Here is a 21,002-nt window from a genome sequence, read left to right on the forward strand (position 1 = left end):
CTGAACTCTACTTAGATATGGCAGCAACTACCAGATACCTGGGCCTAATTAACATGGCTTTATATCCAAAATTATTAAATAAATAAAATGTTTTTGACGACTGTTCCAATATACCCAAGTTTTAAATACACACATTAAACAACAAAGTAATGGCAGTGATTGTCAGTGTAAATCATAAACTACAGATAGGTCAATTCAAAATCTTACTGGTCTGTGATAGCTTATTGACATTGTGATGGAATTTTATGGTATGATGTCTGTGTATTGCAACCCCTAGCTATAGAAAGGCAATGTAATATTTAATTTACCATGTTAGGGACTTAATATTTGTGACACGGCCTTTAGCAGATGCTTTTATCCAGAGTGACCTACAGAAATACTTCCACAGGTGACGTTTCTCTTCTGTAAATCTGCTGAAACCCTGTTAGAACTAAATTATAGGTAGAAGATTTTTTGAAAATATGCAATATGAAATATGCAAACGGTATATTTAGCTGTACAGGTAACAGCTAGCTAATATTTACAATTACATTTGATGCATTTAGCAGATGCTTTTATCCAAAGCTCACAGTACTGTGGCAGTATACACCAATCAGCCATAACATTAAAACCACCTCCTTGTTTCTACACTCACTGTCCATTTTATCAGCTCCACTTACTATATAGAAGCACTTTGTAGTTACACAATTACTGACTGTAATTTCCCTGCATGCTTTGTTAGCTGTTCTTCAATGTTCAGTACCCCCACATGACCACCACAGAGCAGGTATTATTTGGGTGGTGGATCATTCTCAGCACTGCAGTGACACTAACATGGTGCTGGTATGAGTGGATCAGATACAGCAGCGCTGTTGGAGTTTTTAAATACCATGTCCACTCACTATCCACTCTATTAGACACTCCTACCTAGTTGGTCCACCTTGTAGATGTCGATCGCTCATCTATTGCTACTGTTTGAGTTGGTCATCTTTGAGATCTTCCTCGGTGGTCACAGGACGCTGCCTACGGGGCGCTGTTGGCTGGATATATTTTTGGTTGGTGGACTATTCTCAGTCCAGCAGTGACAGTGGGGTGTTTTAAAACTCCAGCAGTGCTGCTGTGTCTGATCCACTCATACAGCACAACACACACTAACACACCACCACCATGTCATTGTCACTGCAGTGCTGAGAATGATCCACCACCCAAAAAATATCTGCTTTGTAGTGGTCCTGGGAGAGTCCTGACCATTGAAGAACAGCGTGAAAGGGGGCTAACAAAGCATTCAGAGAAATAGATGGACTACAGTTAGTAATTGTAGAACTACAAAGTACGAGGAACTACAAAAAACAAGGAGGTGGTTTTAATGTTGTGGCTGATCTAATGTGATGGTACAATCTAAGCAACTGAGGGTAAGGGCCTTGCTTAATGACCCAACAGTTGCAACCTGGCAGTGGTGGGGCTTGTACCAATGACCTTCCGATTACTAGTCCAGTACCTTAATCGCTAGGCTAAGTCATTGCATTTCAGTTTGCTCTCTCAACATTCCTCTTTCGCTCCTCCTGCCCGTGTGCTGGTTTACTTCCAGGACAGCTGGCAGTGTACTACAGTCGTCAGTGTCCGGTTTCAATATCCCCATTCAATCTGAGCTCTGCACGCTCTCTTACCCTGCTTATGCTGGCACGCTCACCCACTTCTTACTACTGCTTCTCTTTTTCTTTACCACATCTCACTGTTTGGAGATTCAGCTACAGTGGATAAAAAAAGTGTACTCATAATTTTTGTGAAAGTGAAGTCGTTTAGAGGGGAAAATAAAAATAAACGAACTAAAATGTGGTTGCATAGGTGTGCACACGGTCTTATGATTCCAATCACATTCAAAATAATGTTAAATAGTCGTCATTACACACCTGCCATCAATTTAAGTGACTCTAATTAACCCCATATAAAGTTTAGCTCTTCTAGTACAATTTACTTTCTTGCATCTTATCGCAAAAGCTTACAAAGCATCAAAGGAATCTCATTGTTGAAAGGTATCAGTCAGGCGATGGGTACAAAAAAATTCCAATGCATTACATATACTGTGGAACACAGTGAATATGGGAATCAACAGGAACAATACCGAGAACTGGACATCCCTCCAGAATTGTTGAAAAGAATCTAAAGCTACCAAGAAGCCTACAGCAACATTAAAGAAGCTGCAGGGATTTCTTGCAAGTACTGGTTGCAAGAAAACATCCAAGTCTGGCTAAATTTTTCAAAAACTAACATCAAATCTGCGAGAAGCATGTGGGAAAATGTGTTGGTCTCATGTCTCACTTTATGGCCTGGCTTGTTGGACATTCCCATTTAAAAACAAATGGTATTATATTAAGAGTGTCTAGATATTTGTGCACGTTCAGTCAAAAGAGCATTTGTATTTCTGGGCACTGATGTTGGTAAAAAGTTTAAATTGATTATTTAGTTCATTCTAAAGCTGTTCAATGGGGCTGAGGTCAGGACTTGGTGCAGACCACTGGAGTTTTCTTAAAACCAAGCTTTACTTCATGTCTTCATAGACCTTGCTTCATGCACAGGGGCATTGTACTTTTATGGATACACTGTATATGATATACTGTATGTGTGATGGCTCTGGAGTAATTTCACCAAGAATGACAAGAACTCACTACAGACTTTATTAAAGATTAGACCGAATAATAACTCTATTATTATTATTTATTTATTTATTTATTTATTGCCAGTTATAACGTTTAGTTCATTTAATTCTGTGTCTGTATGATTTGTGTAAATCCTATTTATTTAAAGTATCCTCCAGACCACCCAAGAAGGATGGGGGCCCTGCTGAGTCTGGTTTTTCTCAAGGTTTCTTCCTGTAATTTTCAGGGAGTTTTTTTCCTTGCCACAGTCGCCCTCGGCTTGCTCAACAGGGGTTTTTGTATCTGTTGGTCCTGGATTTTGTAAAGTTGCTTTGAGACAATGTCTGTTGTAAAAAGTGCTATATAAATAAAGTTGACTTGACTTCACTTGACTGTATGTGTATATCTGGTCCTTAGGCTCCATACTTGTTGCTTCTGTGAACATAACCACACTTTTCCTGAACAAGGGTTAAACGACTGGATGGTTTTATGCTTTTTGGTACTGCTTTGGAGATGTGGAACCCATGTGGATCTTACATGGTTTGCTGAAGCTGGGTGATCTACAATAGGGTTTAAAATATAATAGCAATGTGTCCTTGAGAAAACATGAAAATTAATTGGCAACATTCAATTAAATAGAACTTAAATAGAACAAAATGTGCATGGCATAATATGCTGGTTAATTATCTTACCATGAAAGACAAAGGCTATATATGAATAAATTCTAAGCAGCAAGTTTTTATTAATTTAATTTCTCTGCCAATACATGTAAAGATGCTGTCCACATTTTTTTTACACCAGGCTGTGGTGGATTTTTACAAATTTTGTATCACATTTAACCTTCGTTCTCTCAGACGATGCACATTGTGTCACTTGAGCACCCGAGCAGTCTAGTGGTACAGCTAAGAACCCTAAGACTCAAGACCCAGTGGCTGAGCGCTTACATATTTGACTCAGCAATGCAAACCATTAAATCATATCAGAAATGACCTTAAATTTGATACCGGCTTTACAGCTATTAGAGCTTCCACAACATAGTGAATTAAGAGTAATTACACTGTTGCACTGAATCTATCAATATCCCGTCATGTTTGTCTAATTCCAACATCAGTACATGATTCTGGCATTGTCAGTGTATTTTCTGTGCAATAACAACCTTATTTTTACATTTGAAATATAATAAAAAATATTTGAACTATTTTTACTAGGTTTTAAAGTGTCTAACTGTTTCCTTTTTGTTACAGGAGCAGGAAACTCCAGATTAGAAACATTCCACCACATCTACAATGGGAGGTAAGTTGCATAACGTCGGTCACCATCTGGAAACTGACATGGATTAATTTGATAGTTGGTTTAAAATGTCTATGCTATTTTAAAGATATTATTTACTTAGTGTGACTAAAATGATTGGATATATGGTCATTAAACAAAGGTTGCAATGCTAGTTTTAACTTTAATATGCGAGTTCATAGACATTTAATAATACTTAATAAATCATCTAAATGTCACTGATGATGCTGATTTATTTAAATTATTTCTGGTAACCAAGTGGGTCATTGTGAAAAACATATTTAAATAATTGTTTTTCGACCTGTTGTCCTTTTTGCAGGATACATACATGTTCTAACTAAATGTAGTAAATTATTATTATTATTAGGCAAATACATTTATATTATTCCATTAACTGTTTGAAAGCAAAGACTTGCTATATACTATATAATTTTATATAGTATATACCAATGAGGCATAACTTTATGACCACCTTCCTAATATTGTGTTGGTCTCCCTTTTGCTGATAAAACAGCCCTGACCTGTCGAGGCATGGCTGTGGCCTTTCTATCAGAACCTGCATTAACTTCTTCAGTTAAGTAGCTCGTCTGTTGGATTCGACCACACGGGCCAGCCTTACGCTCCCGACGTGCATCAATGAGCCTTGGCCGCCCATGACCCTGTCACCGGTTTACCACTGTTCCTTCCTTGGACCACTTTTAATAGATACTGACCACTGCAGACCGGGAACACCCCACAACAGCTGCAGTTTTGGAGATGCTCTGACCCAGACGTCTAGCCATCACAATTTGGCCCTTGAAAAACTCGCTCAAATCCTAATGCTTGTCCATTTTTCCTGCTTCTAACACATCAACTTTGAGGATAAAATGTTCACTTGCTGCCTAATATATCCCACCCAATAACAGGTGCCGTGATGAAGAGATAATCAGTGTTATTCACTTCACCTGTCAGTGGTCATAATGGTATGCCTGGTCGGTGTAATTTTATGTAGTATAATATAGTATAACCAAATTTGACACTAGAAAAGAAGTATAACCAATGTGTATCTTTATAACACTTATTGTATTGCAGAAATAAATCTAAATATCTGTTATAAATGTAGTATTTTACTAAAGCATTACTAAGGCAAATTGGGATGTTTAGTAAAATGCAATTTAATAAGGAATCTGTTTTATTAATTCTTTTAAATTTATATTTATAGGACAAAAGTGGAAAGAACTGATCAAGTTCATTGTATTTTGTAAATATAAACACATTTAGAATGTGATGCCTGCAACACACTGAAAGTTGGGACAGGGGAAAACTGATAAATTGATGTTTGCAATGTTTATAGAATATTAGACTGTTTTGAAAGATGCACAATTAGCAGGTCAGTTGGTCACAGGTGAGGGGAAACATAATTGGGTTTAAAAGGATGATTATAAAATGGATAGTTCCGGTCCTAAAATCTGATTGGCTGAGCCGCGTTCGAAGCTGTTGTAAAATCCCCGATAAACGCACACCTAGGACCACCTCACATCATTCCATATTAATACGCCACTGAATAGAAAAAGTTAATGTTATTTTCGCCCTCATGTTGCCTAGCAACACTGTTAATCGAACTATTTTGCGTCGCGGAAGAATGCTTTATTGTAAGTTTATACACAATAAATACATTTATGAATTAAACATTGTTGTATTTATTATATTTTATGTTGACCGCCGTTTTATTAAAGCAATAAGCCACTCGAGACCGTGCATTACTGTTATGATTTTAGCACGGGGAAAGAAGTTTTAGGCACTCCGCTTCGCGTCGTGCCAAAAACGTCATCCCCGTGCTAAAATCACAGTAATGCACGGCCTCTCGTGGCTTATTGCTTTATTCACCAAAGGCTCAGCCTGTGCAATCAATGATTTTGTCTTGTTGTGTCTCACCACTTTGTATAAAACTTCGTGCAAGAATTGTCAGTTGATTCATGAAGAACATCTCTTAATGCAAGATATATATTTATATATATAAAAGTTATATATTTTCTTTACCATCCACCGTACATAATATTGTGAAGAGATTCATGAAATCTAGAGAAATTTCTGTCCGTGTAGGTAAAGGACAGAAACCACTGTTGAATGAATGTGATTTTTCAAGTCCTTGGACAACATTGCATGAGAACCAAAGTCAGTGGAAATGCATACTGTGGTCAGAGCAGGCAGCATTTCAGCTTGCTTTTGGAAAAAAATGGACGAGGAAAGTACAATCCAGACTGTTATTAGTGAAAGGTGCTAAAGCCAACATCTGTCATGGTTTGCGGGTGCAACAGTGTCCATAGCATCGGTGACTTGCATATGTATGAAGGTACCATTGATGTGGGAAAGTAAATTATGATTTTTAGAGAGACACACCTTGCCATCAGGATGATGTATTTTCTTGGAAAGTGTATGCTTATGGACGATGCCAGGCCTCATTCTGCACACGATGTGGAGAACTTCATATGTGTGCTTGACTCTCATGCTCATAAATGCTGCATACGTTTAGATCTGTACTGCAGACAGGCCAATCAGATGATGGCCAACTGAAGATAGATTCCACCTGCAAAAATGTATCAATAAGTGTCCTTAGTTCCCAAACCATTAAGAAGTTTTCAATCGGAAAGGTGATCGAACACAGTGTTAAATGTGCCTTTGTCCATACTTTTTTTTAGCATGTTGTAGGGCTGCCACTAACTGACTGTTTTTCTATCAGTCAATCTATAGACTATTTTATCGATTATTCGATTAATCTAAACGATTTATTTTCCTCCAAAAATTTTAATTCAGTCTCATTTACGCTTCTTTTATTTTAACAACAAACTGTATGGTGTAATAATATGGCACAAAACTAAATGTAAACAGGGTTTAAGTTCATATTATCAAATTCTCAAGTACTCCATATTAAACAAAGTGCAACACGTATTTATGGCATTCCGTACACAAAGCAATGTGCTTAAACTTATAGCAGAAATAAAATAGTGAGAGGTGGGCACGTCTCATTAAGTCCAGCGTACAGCGATGTAAACAAAGTGGTAAGTGTTGGGGCGCATTCACATGAGAAGCATTTTGTGTTTTGAGCGCCGTGGCAACCACAAAAATCCGGTAATACGGTATTACCAAGATCTCCACGATTAAGAAGCATAATGAAACAATATAGAAGTAAAAGTTTTGCCGGATCTCATGATCCCCAACTAAACTTGCTAATGCCTGGTTCACACTACACGACTTTTGCCCTGATTTTTGCTCGGCGACTGGTCTGCGCTAGGTTTGTCGGCTCGGGAGCAACGAAACTCGCTCGGCGATCGGAACTCTGCTCTCAGTTGCTATGTGTGAACTACCCAACAAGATTTCTAGCATGTCAGATATCTGAATCTGAGTTGCCCGACTGGCAATGAGTGCTATGTCGAACAGCCAATGAGAACACAAGACACGGTGCAAGTGGAAACGCAGGGGAGGCGTTGTAAAAAGGTGTGACATATAGTTTCTATCAGAATACATCGGCACACACACGTTTTACAGTATTTCTAACCTGATCGTTCTGTACAAAACATAACACCCACGCTGCATTGCAAAAATATTTATTAACCTCCAACTCACTATAGAACAATCCATGATATTCACATAGCCAAATCCACTTAGATTCATTTATTTTTCCTCTTTGATTTTACGCTGCACATCAGCACACAAACTTTGATCGCTCGCTACTTGTTGATGTGCATTTTTTGACGTGGTATCATTAAACCCCTCGTCACTTCTGACGTTTGTTTTCGTGACAGAACGTAGTTCAGGAGACCAGAGAAGCTCGCCTGCGATTCCAGTTGGTGATAGATGGTGTAGTGTGAAACCCCCTATCGCCGATCAGTCGTGTAGTGTGAAAGCCACACCGAATTGAAATGGTCCCGATTATAAGAGATCCATCGTGTAGTGTGAACTGTACAGCGACCTGGTGACTTGGAAAGTCGTGTAGTGTGAACTTGGCATAAGGAATACATTGTTCTAGGATCTCCGCGATTAAGAAGCATAATGAAACAATATAGACGTGCAACATGGTGCTAGTGCTGCTGTGGTACCATTAAAGTTTTGCACAGTGTACAAACCAGCTTTTTGTTTTGTGCCAGTTTTAAGTACTTTCAAACTTTTGATGATTTGGGTCTTGGAAAACTTGTAGCCTTTCTTTGAAAGCTTTCTTCAATCAGCTTCTAAGACTGCGCTTAATGCCGCCAACCAATGACTGGAGCAAATATGACTTAGGTCATGTATGCAGCAAGTAGTGCTGAGGGAAATCATATGAACGCTTATATAAATGAAAACATTGTAGAAATTAAAAAGGATCATTTATAAACATAGTTTTAAAAACGATGCATCGACTTAAAATATTGACGTCATCGACTAGGTCGACCAATCGCGGCAACCCTAGCATGTTGCAGGTTTCATATTCTAAATATGTTTTATATTAACAAAGTACACGGCCACTCAGGTGGCGCAGCGGTAAAATACGCTAGCTCACCAGAGTTGGGGTTTCGAATACATCGAATCTCAGCTCTGCCTTTCCGACTAGGTTGGGCGACTGTATGAACAGTGATTGGCTGCTGTTCAGGGTTAGAGGGTAAAAAGTCGGATCATAGGTCCTCATAACTGGTGCGACTGTGGCCCCTGCTTGCTGACTGATGGCGCCTGCACAGGGCTGAGGAATAATGCTGATGGGGGTGTGGCCCTCTGTGCACAGTGCAACAATGTCAGTTGAGAGGCGTCCTCAGTCAGCGGTGTAGGGTCGAATCAGTAAAGAGAGGACGCATTCAGGGTAATTGGACACGACTAGACTGGGGGATAAAAATTGGGGTATATATTATATATTGGGGTATATAAAAAGATATATATATTATACAGTATATTATATTTATATATATATAAACAAAATACAATTAATCTGATCAGTAAAAACATTGTGAAGTTTTCTCTTTACTTTTGTAGGTTGGGCGGCACGGTGGCTAAGTGGGTAGCACTGTTGCCGCACAGCAAGAAGGTCCTGGGTTCAATCCCCAGGTGGGACGGTCCGGGTCCTTTCTGTGTGGAGTTTGCATGTTCTCCCCGTGTCTGCGTGGGTTTCTTCTGGGTGCTTCAGTTTCCTCCCACAGTCCAAAGACATGCAAGTGAGGTGAATTGGAGATACTAAATTGTCCAGGACTGTGTTTGATATAAACTTGTGAACTGATGAATCTTGTGTAATAAGTAACTACAGTTCCTGTCATGAATGTAACCAAAGTGTAAAACATGACGTTAAAATCCTAATAAACAAACAAACTTTTGTAGATTAAACATTTAACAGAATTAACAAATCACATTTTTCATTGTACTGCATTTTACAAAATACCCCAACTTTTTTGGAAATGGTGTTTGTATTTTATTTAATATAAATCCCAATAAAAGATAAAGTAAACTCATGTGAAAGCTGTCAACATCAGGCAATTGTTCTCTAAATAGCCATCATCTAAGGCTACTCAAAGATACAGAAAACGTGTCACATTTTATGTTTGTAGAAACAAAAATGATCCAACGGCAGACCCTGAGGTGAACTTAATGAGCGGTTGTGTTACAGCATTACAATTTGGTTCAGGTCAGAACTTTGCCTAGTCCTCTTCAGAACCCTAATTTTGTACCTCAAATCCATTCAGTGGTGGACTTGCCTTTTTATTTTAGATTTTCCCATGTTGGCGTAAATCAATGCACTTAAAGCTTTATATCATGAACTGTTAATGGACCAATTCCTTTAAAGAATATTCTGGGCGGCACGGTGGCTCAGTGGGTAGCACTGTCGCCTCACAGCAAGAGGGTCCTGGGTTCGATCCCCCTAGCTGGGGCCGATCCAGGTCCTTTCTGTGTGGAGTTTGCATGTTCTCCCTGCGTCTGTGTGGGTTTCCTCCCGGAGCTCCAGTTTCCTCCCACAGTCACTTGTGTATCGAGTAACTACCTGTTCTGTCATGAATGTAACCAAAGAGTGTAAAACATGACGTTAAAATCCTAATACACAAACAAACAAAGAATATTCTATTAAAGAGTAAAATTTATGGTTCAGCCAAATATGGCACATCGCCCAGGCCTTAACAGCAAAGCAGCCCTACACCATTATACCACCTTGTTCATACTTGACTCTTGGTTTGATGTTTCTGTTTTGGAATTCTGTCTTGGCTTTAAATAAAATTAAACTAAATCCGTGTCTTAAAAACTTTCACTTTTGACTTACAAGTCCATAGAAGCCTATTCAAAATGAGCCATCAATTTACAGTGTATCACAAAAGTGAGTACACCCCTCACATTTCTGCAGATATTCAAGTATATCTTTTCATGGGACAACACTGACAAAATGACACTTTGACACAATGAAAAGTAGTCTGTGTGCAGTTTATATAACAGTGTAAATTTATTCTTCCCTCAAAATAACTCAATATACAGCCATTAATGTCTAAACCACCGGCAACAAAAGTGAGTACACCCCTTAGTGAAAGTTCCTGAAGTGTCAATATTTTGTGTGGCCACCATTATTTCCCAGAACTGCCTTAACTCTTCTGGGCATGGAGTTTACCAGAGCTTCACAGGTTGCCACTGGAATGCTTTTCCACTCCTCCATGACGACATCACGGAGCTGGCGGATATTCGAGACTTTGCGCTCCTCCACCTTCCGCTTGAGGATGCCCCAAAGATGTTCTATTGGGTTTAGGTCTGGAGACATGCTTGGCCAGTCCATCACCTTTACCCTCAGCCTCTTCAATAAAGCAGTGGTCGTCTTAGAGGTGTGTTTGAGGTCATTATCATGCTGGAACACTGCCCTGCGACCCAGTTTCCGGAGGGAGGGGATCATGCTCTGCTTCAGTATTTCACAGTACATATTGGAGTTCATGTGTCCCTCAATGAAATGTAACTCCCCAACACCTGCTGCACTCATGCAGCCCCAGACCATGGCATTCCCACCACCATGCTTGACTGTAGGCATGACACACTTATCTTTGTACTCCTCACCTGATTGCCGCCACACATGCTTGAGACCATCTGAACCAAACAAATTAATCTTGGTCTCATCAGACCATACGACATGGTTCCAGTAATCCATGTCCTTTGTTGACATGTCTTCAGCAAACTGTTTGCGGGCTTTCTTGTGTAGAGACTTCAGAAGAGGCTTCCTTCTGGGGTGACAGCCATGCAGACCAATTTGATGTAGTGTGCGGCGTATGGTCTGAGCACTGACAGGCTGACCCCCCACCTTTTCAATCTCTGCAGCAATGCTGACAGCACTCCTGCGCCTATCTTTCAAAGACAGCAGTTGGATGTGACGCTGAGCACGTGCACTCAGCTTCTTTGGACGACCAACGCGAGGTCTGTTCTGAGTGGACCCTGCTCTTTTAAAACGCTGGATGATCTTGGCCACTGTGCTGCAGCTCAGTTTCAGGGTGTTGGCAATCTTCTTGTAGCCTTGGCCATCTTCATGTAGCGCAACAATTCGTCTTTTAAGATCCTCAGAGAGTTCTTTGCCATGAGGTGCCATGTTGGAACTTTCAGTGACCAGTATGAGAGAGTGTGAGAGCTGTACTACTAAATTGAACACACCTGCTCCCTATGCACACCTGAGACCTAGTAACACTAACAAATCACATGACATTTTGGAGGGAAAATGACAAGCAGTGCTCAATTTGGACATTTAGGGGTGTAGTCTCTTAGGGGTGTACTCACTTTTGTTGCCGGTGGTTTAGACATTAATGGCTGTATATTGAGTTATTTTGAGGGAAGAATAAATTTACACTGTTATATAAGCTGCACACAGACTACTTTTCATTGTGTCAAAGTGTCATTTTGTCAGTGTTGTCCCATGAAAAGATATACTTAAATATCTGCAGAAATGTGAGGGGTGTACTCACTTTTGTGATACACTGTATATATACACTGATCAGCCATAACATTAAAACCACCTCCTTGTTTATACACTTGCTGCCCATTTTATCAGCTACACTTACCATATAGAAGCACTTTGTAGTTCTACAATTACTGACTGTAGTCTGTTTCTCTGCATGCTTTGTTAGCCTCCTTTCATGCTGTTCTTTAACGGTCAGGACTCTCCCAGGACCACTACAGAGCTGGTATTATTTGGGTGGTGGATCATTCTCAGCACTGCAGCGATACTGACATGGTGGTGGTGTGTTAGTGTGTGTTGTGCTGTATGAGTGGATCATAACTACTGTGTCCACTCACTGTCCACTCTATTAGACACCCCTACCTAGTTGGTCCACCTTGTAGATGTAAAGTCAGAGACGATCGCTCATCTATTGCTGCTGTTTGAGTTGGTCATCTTCTAGACCTTCATCCGTGGTCACAGGACGCTGCCCACGGAGCGCTGTTGGCTGGATATTTTTGGTTGGTGGACTATTCTCAGTCCAGCAGGGACAGTGAGGTGTTTAAAAACTCCAGCAGCGCTGCTATGTCTAATCCATTCATTCCATAACACACACTAACACACGACCACCATGTCAGTGTCACTGCAGTGCTGAGAATGATCCACCACCTAAATAATACCTGCTCTGTAGTGGACCTGACCCCTGTGGTGGTCCTGACCATTGAAGAACAGGGTGAAAGCAGGTTAAAAAAGTGTGTAGTTCTACAATTACTGAACAATTACTACAATAACTAAATTCATGTATTTTAAAAACTTTCACATTAAAGTCCACAGAAGCCTATTCAAAACGAGCTTAAGGGCCGGGCCGTCAATTTATATCATATTTTTTAATTGTTGCCTTCAAGGTTTGTGCCCTGTAACTCTATGGACCCAATTTGTGAGCCTTCTATTTTTGGGAATTCTTCTCTGACTGTGAAGCCTTGAAAAAAATCTTAAACCTTTTCTAGACTCATTTAAATGACTTTTTATACCATCTCGGCATTATGGCATAGTGTTCTGCTTGTAAGGACCTTTTACACTGTTTTAAAGAGCTGGAAAATCTATTTAGGTGAGGTTTAGATTCAGCACGGCTGGTATAACCAACATGTGTGTTTAGTCTAATAGAAGTCAATTATCAAAATTGGTTAATTGGTTCAGTATGTAACTGACTTGCCCGTTGGTGATGGATAAAGTCATCATTTAAAAACTGTGGTTTTAGTTGAATGTAGTTGTTTTTTATTACATTTTGTGTGGGCAGTTTTTCCCCGAATTTTGCCGATTGAGGGAAATGGGCATGACGGTGTTATTTTTTCTTTTAGACATTACAGTGCGTTACAGATTTTGTGAATGTTTTACATAATTTCCTTTATGCTGGGTGTATTTTTATATTTTTATACACACACACACACACACACGTCAAAAGTTTGGACACACTTTCTCATTCCTGTTTTTTCTTGATTTTTTTTATTTTCAACATTGTAGATTAATAATGAAGACATCCAAACTATGAAGGAACACATGGAATTATGTAGTAAACAAAAAAGTGTTAAACAAACCAGAATATATTTTTATATTCTTTAAAGTAGCCATCTTTTGCTTTGATGACAGCTTTGCACACTTTTTGGCATTTTCTCAATCAGCTTCATGAGGTAGCCACCTGGAATGGTTTTCAATTAATGTTTGTGCCTTCTCTAGAGTTAATTTCTGGAATTTCTTGCTTTTTTAATGTGTTTAAGACCATCAGTTGTGCTGTGCAGAGGTAGAGTTGGTAAAATATAAAACATATTCTGGTTTGTTTAACATTTTTTTGTTCACTACATAATTCCATGTGTTCCTTCATAGTTTGGATGTCTTCTGTATTAATCTACAATGTAGAAAATAAAAATAATCAAGAAAAACCACTGAAGAGAAGGTGTGTCCAAACTTTTGACTGGTACTGTATAATTAGCTTATTAAGATAGATCTGATAATCAGCACTGGTTGTAATTAAAGTGACACAAAGCCCAGTAAAAATGGTTTGATTCCAAATGTTATTCTTAATTTTTTTAATCGTCCCTAGTCATAACACTATATTATTACATCAAGAAGAGTACTCGTTTTACCAAGTTTCCTCAAACATGTAGGTCAACATGTACTAAAAGTACAGCTGTATGCATCGCACAGCAGACATTTAAGTCATCAAGGTGCTCACACATTTTCAAAAAGTGGTGAATTTGCTTTATCTCCTACTTATTACATTATTTGTGTGACTGGGGCCAGTTTTATATACTAATGCTGCATTCAACTGAGGCTTAAAACTTCTACATTCTTATTAGAAAAAACCACAGCCCAAAACATTATGAATCCCAATGCCTCATCAATTTCTATCTCCTACTTAGTCTGTAATTTTTTTAAGGATGTCAGTTAATTTTAGTATGCAGTGACGTCTTGTTTTATGCCTTCGTTTAGCCTTGATTTGTGTGTCCTCCATTCTTTCTTTTGCGTCCCTGCAAAAAAAAGAAAAGGTAAAGAAACTGACTACAATAGGGAACAAGATGATATTAAAGAAACACTATGCAACCCAGAGCTGTGCTTATGACATCATTAACATGATTGCTCACACCATCGACAATAATAAAGTTGAATTCAATTCATATTTAGTAAGGTTACTGTAGTATTGACTTCAGATCAATGAACATACAGATGCAGTTGGGTACATCTATAACGTGCACTATAAATCAATTAATGAGCTTTTAGTGCCTGGACAGATTGAACTGAGGAGGAGCTTCAATGCAGGCATTTATGGTTTCTCACTTTGTAGATCAAATGCACAGAGGTTGTAAATGATGTCCTTTAAGTTCTCACTTCTGAGCCAAGTCGCGTGCAACACAACATTGTGCAGAGCAGAAATAGACTCGGCATTCACAAAACTAAGTTCTTATTGTTCAAACTTGACGTCTCACTTAGCAGGGTGTGAGTCTTAGCTCTATTAGTCTGTACTAAACTCACAGCCTGTCTCTACCAATTACTGTAGCACAACCTGACAAAGCCATTTCTTTCCTGAGGGTCAATACTAGTATTTTTGTATATTTACTATGTACACCGATCAGCCATAACATTAAAACCACGTCCTTGTTTTTACACTCACTGTCCATTTTATCAGCTCCACTTGCCGTATAGGAGCACTTTTTAGTTCTACAATTACTGACTGTAGTCCATCTGTTTCTCTACATACTGTTTTAACCTGCTTTCACCTTGTTATTCAATGGTCAGGACCACCACAGAGCAGGTATTATTTAGGTGGTGGATCATTCTGAGCACTGCAGTGACACTGACATGGCGGTGGTGTGTTAGTGTGTGTTGTGCTGGTATGAGTGGATCAGACACAGCAGCACTGCTGGAGTTTTTAAATACCGTGTCCACTCACTGTCCACTCTATTAGACACTCCTACCTAGTTGGTCCACCTTGTAGATGTAAAGTCAGAGACGATCGCTCATCTATTGCTGCTGTTTGAGTTGGTCATCTTCTAGACCTTCATCAGTGGGCGCTGTTGGCTGATATTTTTGGTTGGTGGACTGTTCTCAGTCCAGCAATGACAGTGAGGTGTTTAAAAACCCCATGAGTGTGGCTGTGTCTTATCCATTCATACAAGCACAACACACACTAACACACCACCACCATGTCAGTGTTACTGCAGTCCTGAGAATGATCCACCACCCAAATAATACCTGCTCTGTAGTGGTCCTGTGGGGGGTCCTGACTACTAAAGAACAGCATGAAAAGGGGCTAACAAAGCATGCAGTAATTGTAGAACTACACAGTGCTTCTATATGGTAAGTGGAGCTAATAAAATGGACAATGTGTGTAGAAACAAGGAGGTGGTTTTAATGTTATGGCTGATCGGTGTAGTTTCTTATATGCTCTTATATAATGCACAATTGCATGTAAATATGTCCATGCAGCAGATAAATTCCTCACCCAGTTCTCTTTTTGTCCTCCACAGGTGCTTGATGGTCTGCTTGCACAATATGGAACTGTTGAGAACTGTGAACAAGGTAAAGCATCTCACTTGTATTCTAATACTTTCTCTTTATTTATAATAGGCCGACATTAACAGTAATTCTACATGTTTTCTTATGTTTTGTCTTTTCTCTGTTATCTGTTGCATCTGGATGTATTTGTAGTTAACACAGAGAGTGAGACAGCTGTGGTGAATGTTACATACGGGACTCAGGACCAGGCCAGACAGTGAGTCGCTTTGCATTTGATCTTTTATTACTGGACACATGTCAGGGCACCATTGGGCACCACACTCATGTAGATGGGGTTCCGAGTGGCTAGTCTACCCTCTGCATGCATTTGGGAGATGAGAGGGAACCTATACACACACACTGGGCAAACAATAGGAACTCCTCAGAGACTGTAACCAGGGACAATGTTGTCCCGTGTTGCTGTGCCACACCCATCTTTTAAGTTTTTTCCTCGTGATGATCTTGTGCTGACATGTCGCAGAAGCAAATTTACTTTAAAGCTTCTTACCGCTCTATGTACTTTTTGAATAATAACAATTTAAATACAAATTGTGTACAAACATTAAACTGTCAACTATATTTCAACCACGCCGGTTTGTATAAAGGTGGCTCGGTGGGTAGCACGGTCACCTCACAGCAAGAAGGTCCCTGATTGGATCCCCAGACGGGGTGGTCCGGGTCCTTTCTGTGCAGAGTTTGCATGTTCTCCCCGTGTCTGCCTGGGTTTCCTCCGGGAGCTCCGGTTTCCTCACACAGTCCAAAAACATGCAGTCAGGTTAACTGGAGACACTGAATTGTCCTATAGGTGAATGGCTGTGTGTATGCCCTGCGATGGACTGGCGCCCCGTCCAGGGTGTTACTGTGTGCCTTGAAAAGGCTCCAGGCTCCAGACCCTAATTGGATAAGCGGTTAAGACAGTGAGTGAGTGTTTTGTATAAGTAGTCCAGCCAAGGAAATTCCGTTTAAAGGTTTCGAAGCGTAACACTGACACCTAGTGGTTGATTAATAATAGTGCACATAGTTCACATTCCTTGTAAGCCTCTGACTGATTTATCATTTTTACTCTGTTAAGCATTTCATATATTTAACATCAAGGCAGAACTGTGGCTTAATCGGTAGCACTGTCGCCATACAGCAAGAAGGTCTTGTAGTTCTACAATTACTGACTGGGCGGCACGGTGGCTAAGTGGGTAGCACTGTCGCCTCACAGCAAGAAGGTCCTGGGTTCGATCCCCAGGTGGGGCGGTCCGGGTCCTTTCTGTGTGGAGTTTGCATGTTCTCCCCGTGTCTGTGTGCGTTTACTCCGGGTGCTCCGGTTTCCTCCCACAGTCCAAAGACATGCAAGTGAGGTGAATTGGAGACACTAAATTGTCCATGACTGTGTTCGATATAACCTTGTGAACTGATAACCCTTGTGTAAAGAGTAACTACCGTTCCTGTCATGAATGTAACCAAAAGTGTAAAACATGACGTTAAAATCCTAATAAACAAACAAACAAACAATTACTGACTGTAGTCAGTCTGTTTCTCTGCAGTCTTTGTTAGCCCCCTTTCATGCTGTTCTTCAATGGTCAGGACCCCCAAAGAATAGGTATTATTTAGGTGGTGGATCATTCTCAGCACTGCAGTGACACTGACATGGTGGTGGTGTGTTAGTGTGTGTTGTGCTGCTGGAGTTTTTAAACACCGTGTCCACGCACTGCCCACTCCTACCTAGTTGGTCCACCTTGTAGATGTAAAGTCAGAGACGATCGCTCATCTATTGCTGCTGTTTGAGTCGGTCATCTTCTAGACCTTCATCAGTGGTCACAGGATGCTGCCCACGGGTCGCTGTTGGCCGGATATTTTTGGTTGGTGGACTATTCTCAGTCCAGCAGTGACAGTGAGGTGTTTAAGAACTCCAGCAGCACAACACACACTAACACACCACCACCATGTCAGTGTCACTGCAGTGCTGAGAATGATCCACCACCTAAATAATACCTACTCTGTGGTGGTCCTGTGGGGGTGCTGACCATTGAAGAACAGCATGAAAGGGGGCTAACTGAGCATGCAGAGAAATAGATGGGGTACAGTCAGTAATTGTAGAACTACAACGTGCTCCTATGTAGTCAGTGGATCTGATAAAATGGACAGTGAGTGGAGAAACAAGGAGGTGGTTTTAATGTTATGGCTGATTGGTTGGCGGCACGTTGGTTTCCCATTGTTTCATGTTTCAAAGGTGCTTTATTCAATTCAGATCTGGTCACATGATTACATGACACTTAACCTGTCATGTAACCAGTGTGTGATCACTTACAGGATGGTAAAATGAACATATAAAATGTCCCCAAAATATCCAAAATAAGGCCTTATAGGTTTCATATATACTAGTAAAACATTTTATGTACCTGATGTGATGTCCCTCTCTAAGCATTGCCATTTATTCCCCCCCCCCCCCCCCCCCCCCCCCCAGAGCAATCCAGAAGCTGAACGGGTACCAGTTCGATAACAACACTCTGCGTGTGTCCTACATACCTGACGAGAGCTTGGAGATGGACTCCGAGCGCAGCCCTGACAACGGCCGTCGCTCCGGTTACGGAGGCCGCGCCAACTCCCGGCAAGGTGCCCCTGGCACAGGGATGCCCCCCAAGCACCAGCATGCTGATATTCCTCTCCGCCTGCTTGTACCGACCCAGTATGTGGGAGCCATTATTGGCAAGGAAGGAGCCACTATTCGCAATATCACCAAGCAGACCCAGAGCAAGTGAGTACACGCTGAATGGTGGTGATGGTGCTTTTAGTTTATCTAATGGTATACACTGCCAACCTAATTCTTACATAAATAATGGTCAGGACCTGGGATTTGTACTATTTTAACTTTACCAGGTTGTCATTTTTAAATCAGAGGGTTATTTCTTAGTATAGACCAAAAATAAGAAAGCGTACCTACTTAAAAAACTAATTAGATAAGAAAACGGTGATGCTATGATGGCACTATGAAGACTACCAGTTCAAATGGAATGACAAAATAGACTGCATCTATTTGCCTACCTTTATTTTTCTTCTTAAACCTCTTTTCCTTTTAGGATTGATGTACATCGTAAGGAGAACGCGGGAGCAGCGGAAAAGCCCATCAGCATCCACTCCACTCCTGAGGGCTGCTCAGCGGCCTGTCGTATGATCCTCGATATCATGCACCAGGAGGCCAAAGACACCAAAACGTAATCAAACTCTAAACCTTTATCAGCCTGGTTCTGAAGATTTTTAATTTCACCTAAAACCATATTATTAGCCACTCGGGTGTCTCGGCAGTAAAATACGCTAGCACACCAGAGATGGGATTTCGAATACATTGTATTGAATCTCAGCTCTGCTGGGCGGCTGCATGAACAACGATTGGCTGTTGTTCATAAAGTAGGACAAGCCGGATAGGGACACCTCATAACTGAGCGAATTACGACCTCTGCTGGCTGGTTGATGGCGTCTGCACGGAGTCGAGGAATAATGCTGATCAGGGTGTGGCTCTCCGTGCACAAAGCTGATCGGCATATGAACTCGCCTCGCGCAGGTGAAAAGATGCAGTCTGCTACTGCGCACGTGTCGGAGGGGGCGTGTGGCAGTCTCGCTCTCCTCAGTCGGGGCGGGAGTCAGCTCCAGTAGAGAGGAAGCGTAATGGAATTGGGTATAAATTGGACGCGCTAAAATCGGGAGAATAAAGGTGGGAAAAACATGTTAATTATTTCATACATAAAAGCACTGTTGGTAGTAATTATTGTATAAATGTAAAAGATGTTCACAAACATCTGGGCAGTAGGTGTCTGCTCAGGCAATATTACAGTGCTGCAGGTCAGAGAGTTAAGTTATGTGTGCATTGCTAGTGGCCTTAAATGCCCTTGGAATTGCAGGTCACAGATCTCCTTGTTGATTATTTTTCTCTTCTATCAGTGCTGACGAGGTGCCTCTTAAGATCCTTGCCCACAACAACTTTGTAGGCCGTCTGATTGGAAAAGAGGGGCGCAATCTAAAAAAAGTGGAACAAGATACCGACACCAAGATCACCATTTCACCGTAAGTGCAAAGATTAGGGGTTTTTTTTAACCGAATTTAAAATTTAGCTGGTATATACTTAATATAACTGGGGATGTAACGATGCGATTCACAATACTGGGTTCACGAAACGATTTTTTTGAACAAAATTAAATTGAAGACAATTTATGACAAAGTTTCCTTTTATTATTTCTCTCCAAATAAATAAATAAAATAAAATACTGTATTTGTATTTATCCTTTATTTATCTATATAATGAATGCCCTTTTATTTTATTTTTTATACAAAACAATGCTGCACATTTCCCTTTTTGTGTAAAAAAAAAATGAAATGAAATAAATCCCACATAAAATAAATAAATGAATAATACAAATAAAGTATTCTCACAAATAAATTTGGCTGGAAAATTCCGAACCTGGCAACCCTGTAGTGACGTCAACCAGGCGAGGTGAATAGCGCCAGTGCCCTCTGCTGTTTAAAGTGAATATCGATTCATTATACATGTAAACCGATTTGAATCGTTACACATGTGAATCGATTTTTAACTGTCTTGTGGTGCATCGTTACATCCTTAAATATAACAGAAGCCTAAGTAAGGGTCGTTGTTAAATTCTGTCAATGAATGCCTGAAACCCCTGGCTATATACAGTGCTGTGAGAAATATGTAATCAGAAGACAACTACTTGTGTACTTGTGAGCTGAGACTATCATACTCCCCTTGCAACAGGCACATAGTCACACTTCACCTGCCTGTGGTGGACACTCGCAGGGATCCGTACAGCGCACGGTTAAGCACCTTAACCAGGCAGCAGTTATACAGTGGAAATTTACAGTGAATCCCTGCTTGTTTGGAAGCTGGGGTCAGAGAGCAGGGTCAGCCATTGTATAGCGCAAAAAGGGGGCAGTAACATTTCAGACCCATGTGACTTTGTTGTCTTAAGTAATTATATTCACTATTGTATGGTCATGTGACTGAAATATGTGAATACCCATCCTAACTATTGACTTCAGGTGCTTCAGCCACTCGCATTATTGACTGGTTTGCATGTTGAGCATAGAAAATATAAAATGCTTCAATCGTTATTGCAACAGTTTGGGGAAGGCCTCTCTCTGTTCTCTCTGTGGCCTGTGTA

At 40.5% G+C, this 21,002-nt stretch overlaps 1 protein-coding gene across 2 annotated transcripts in view; it reads left to right on the forward strand.

Annotated features, from left to right (window-relative positions):
* igf2bp1 (insulin-like growth factor 2 mRNA binding protein 1) overlaps window positions 1-21,002 on the forward strand; it is a 68,905-nt gene that overhangs the window by 39,836 nt on the left and 8,067 nt on the right. The window contains exons 3-8 of one of the 2 annotated variants that reach the window (XM_063018725.1): window positions 3,860-3,908; window positions 15,813-15,864; window positions 15,994-16,057; window positions 18,296-18,586; window positions 18,909-19,043; window positions 19,768-19,890. In XM_063018725.1, coding sequence (XP_062874795.1) covers window positions 3,860-3,908; window positions 15,813-15,864; window positions 15,994-16,057; window positions 18,296-18,586; window positions 18,909-19,043; window positions 19,768-19,890 — 714 coding nt within the window. The remainder of the gene's footprint in view (window positions 1-3,859; window positions 3,909-15,812; window positions 15,865-15,993; window positions 16,058-18,295; window positions 18,587-18,908; window positions 19,044-19,767; window positions 19,891-21,002) is intronic. The other variant, XM_063018726.1, reaches the window with a different exon arrangement.

The sequence above is a fragment of the Trichomycterus rosablanca genome, chromosome 22 (assembly GCF_030014385.1).
Source record: "Trichomycterus rosablanca isolate fTriRos1 chromosome 22, fTriRos1.hap1, whole genome shotgun sequence".
Classification (NCBI taxonomy): domain Eukaryota; kingdom Metazoa; phylum Chordata; class Actinopteri; order Siluriformes; family Trichomycteridae; genus Trichomycterus; species Trichomycterus rosablanca.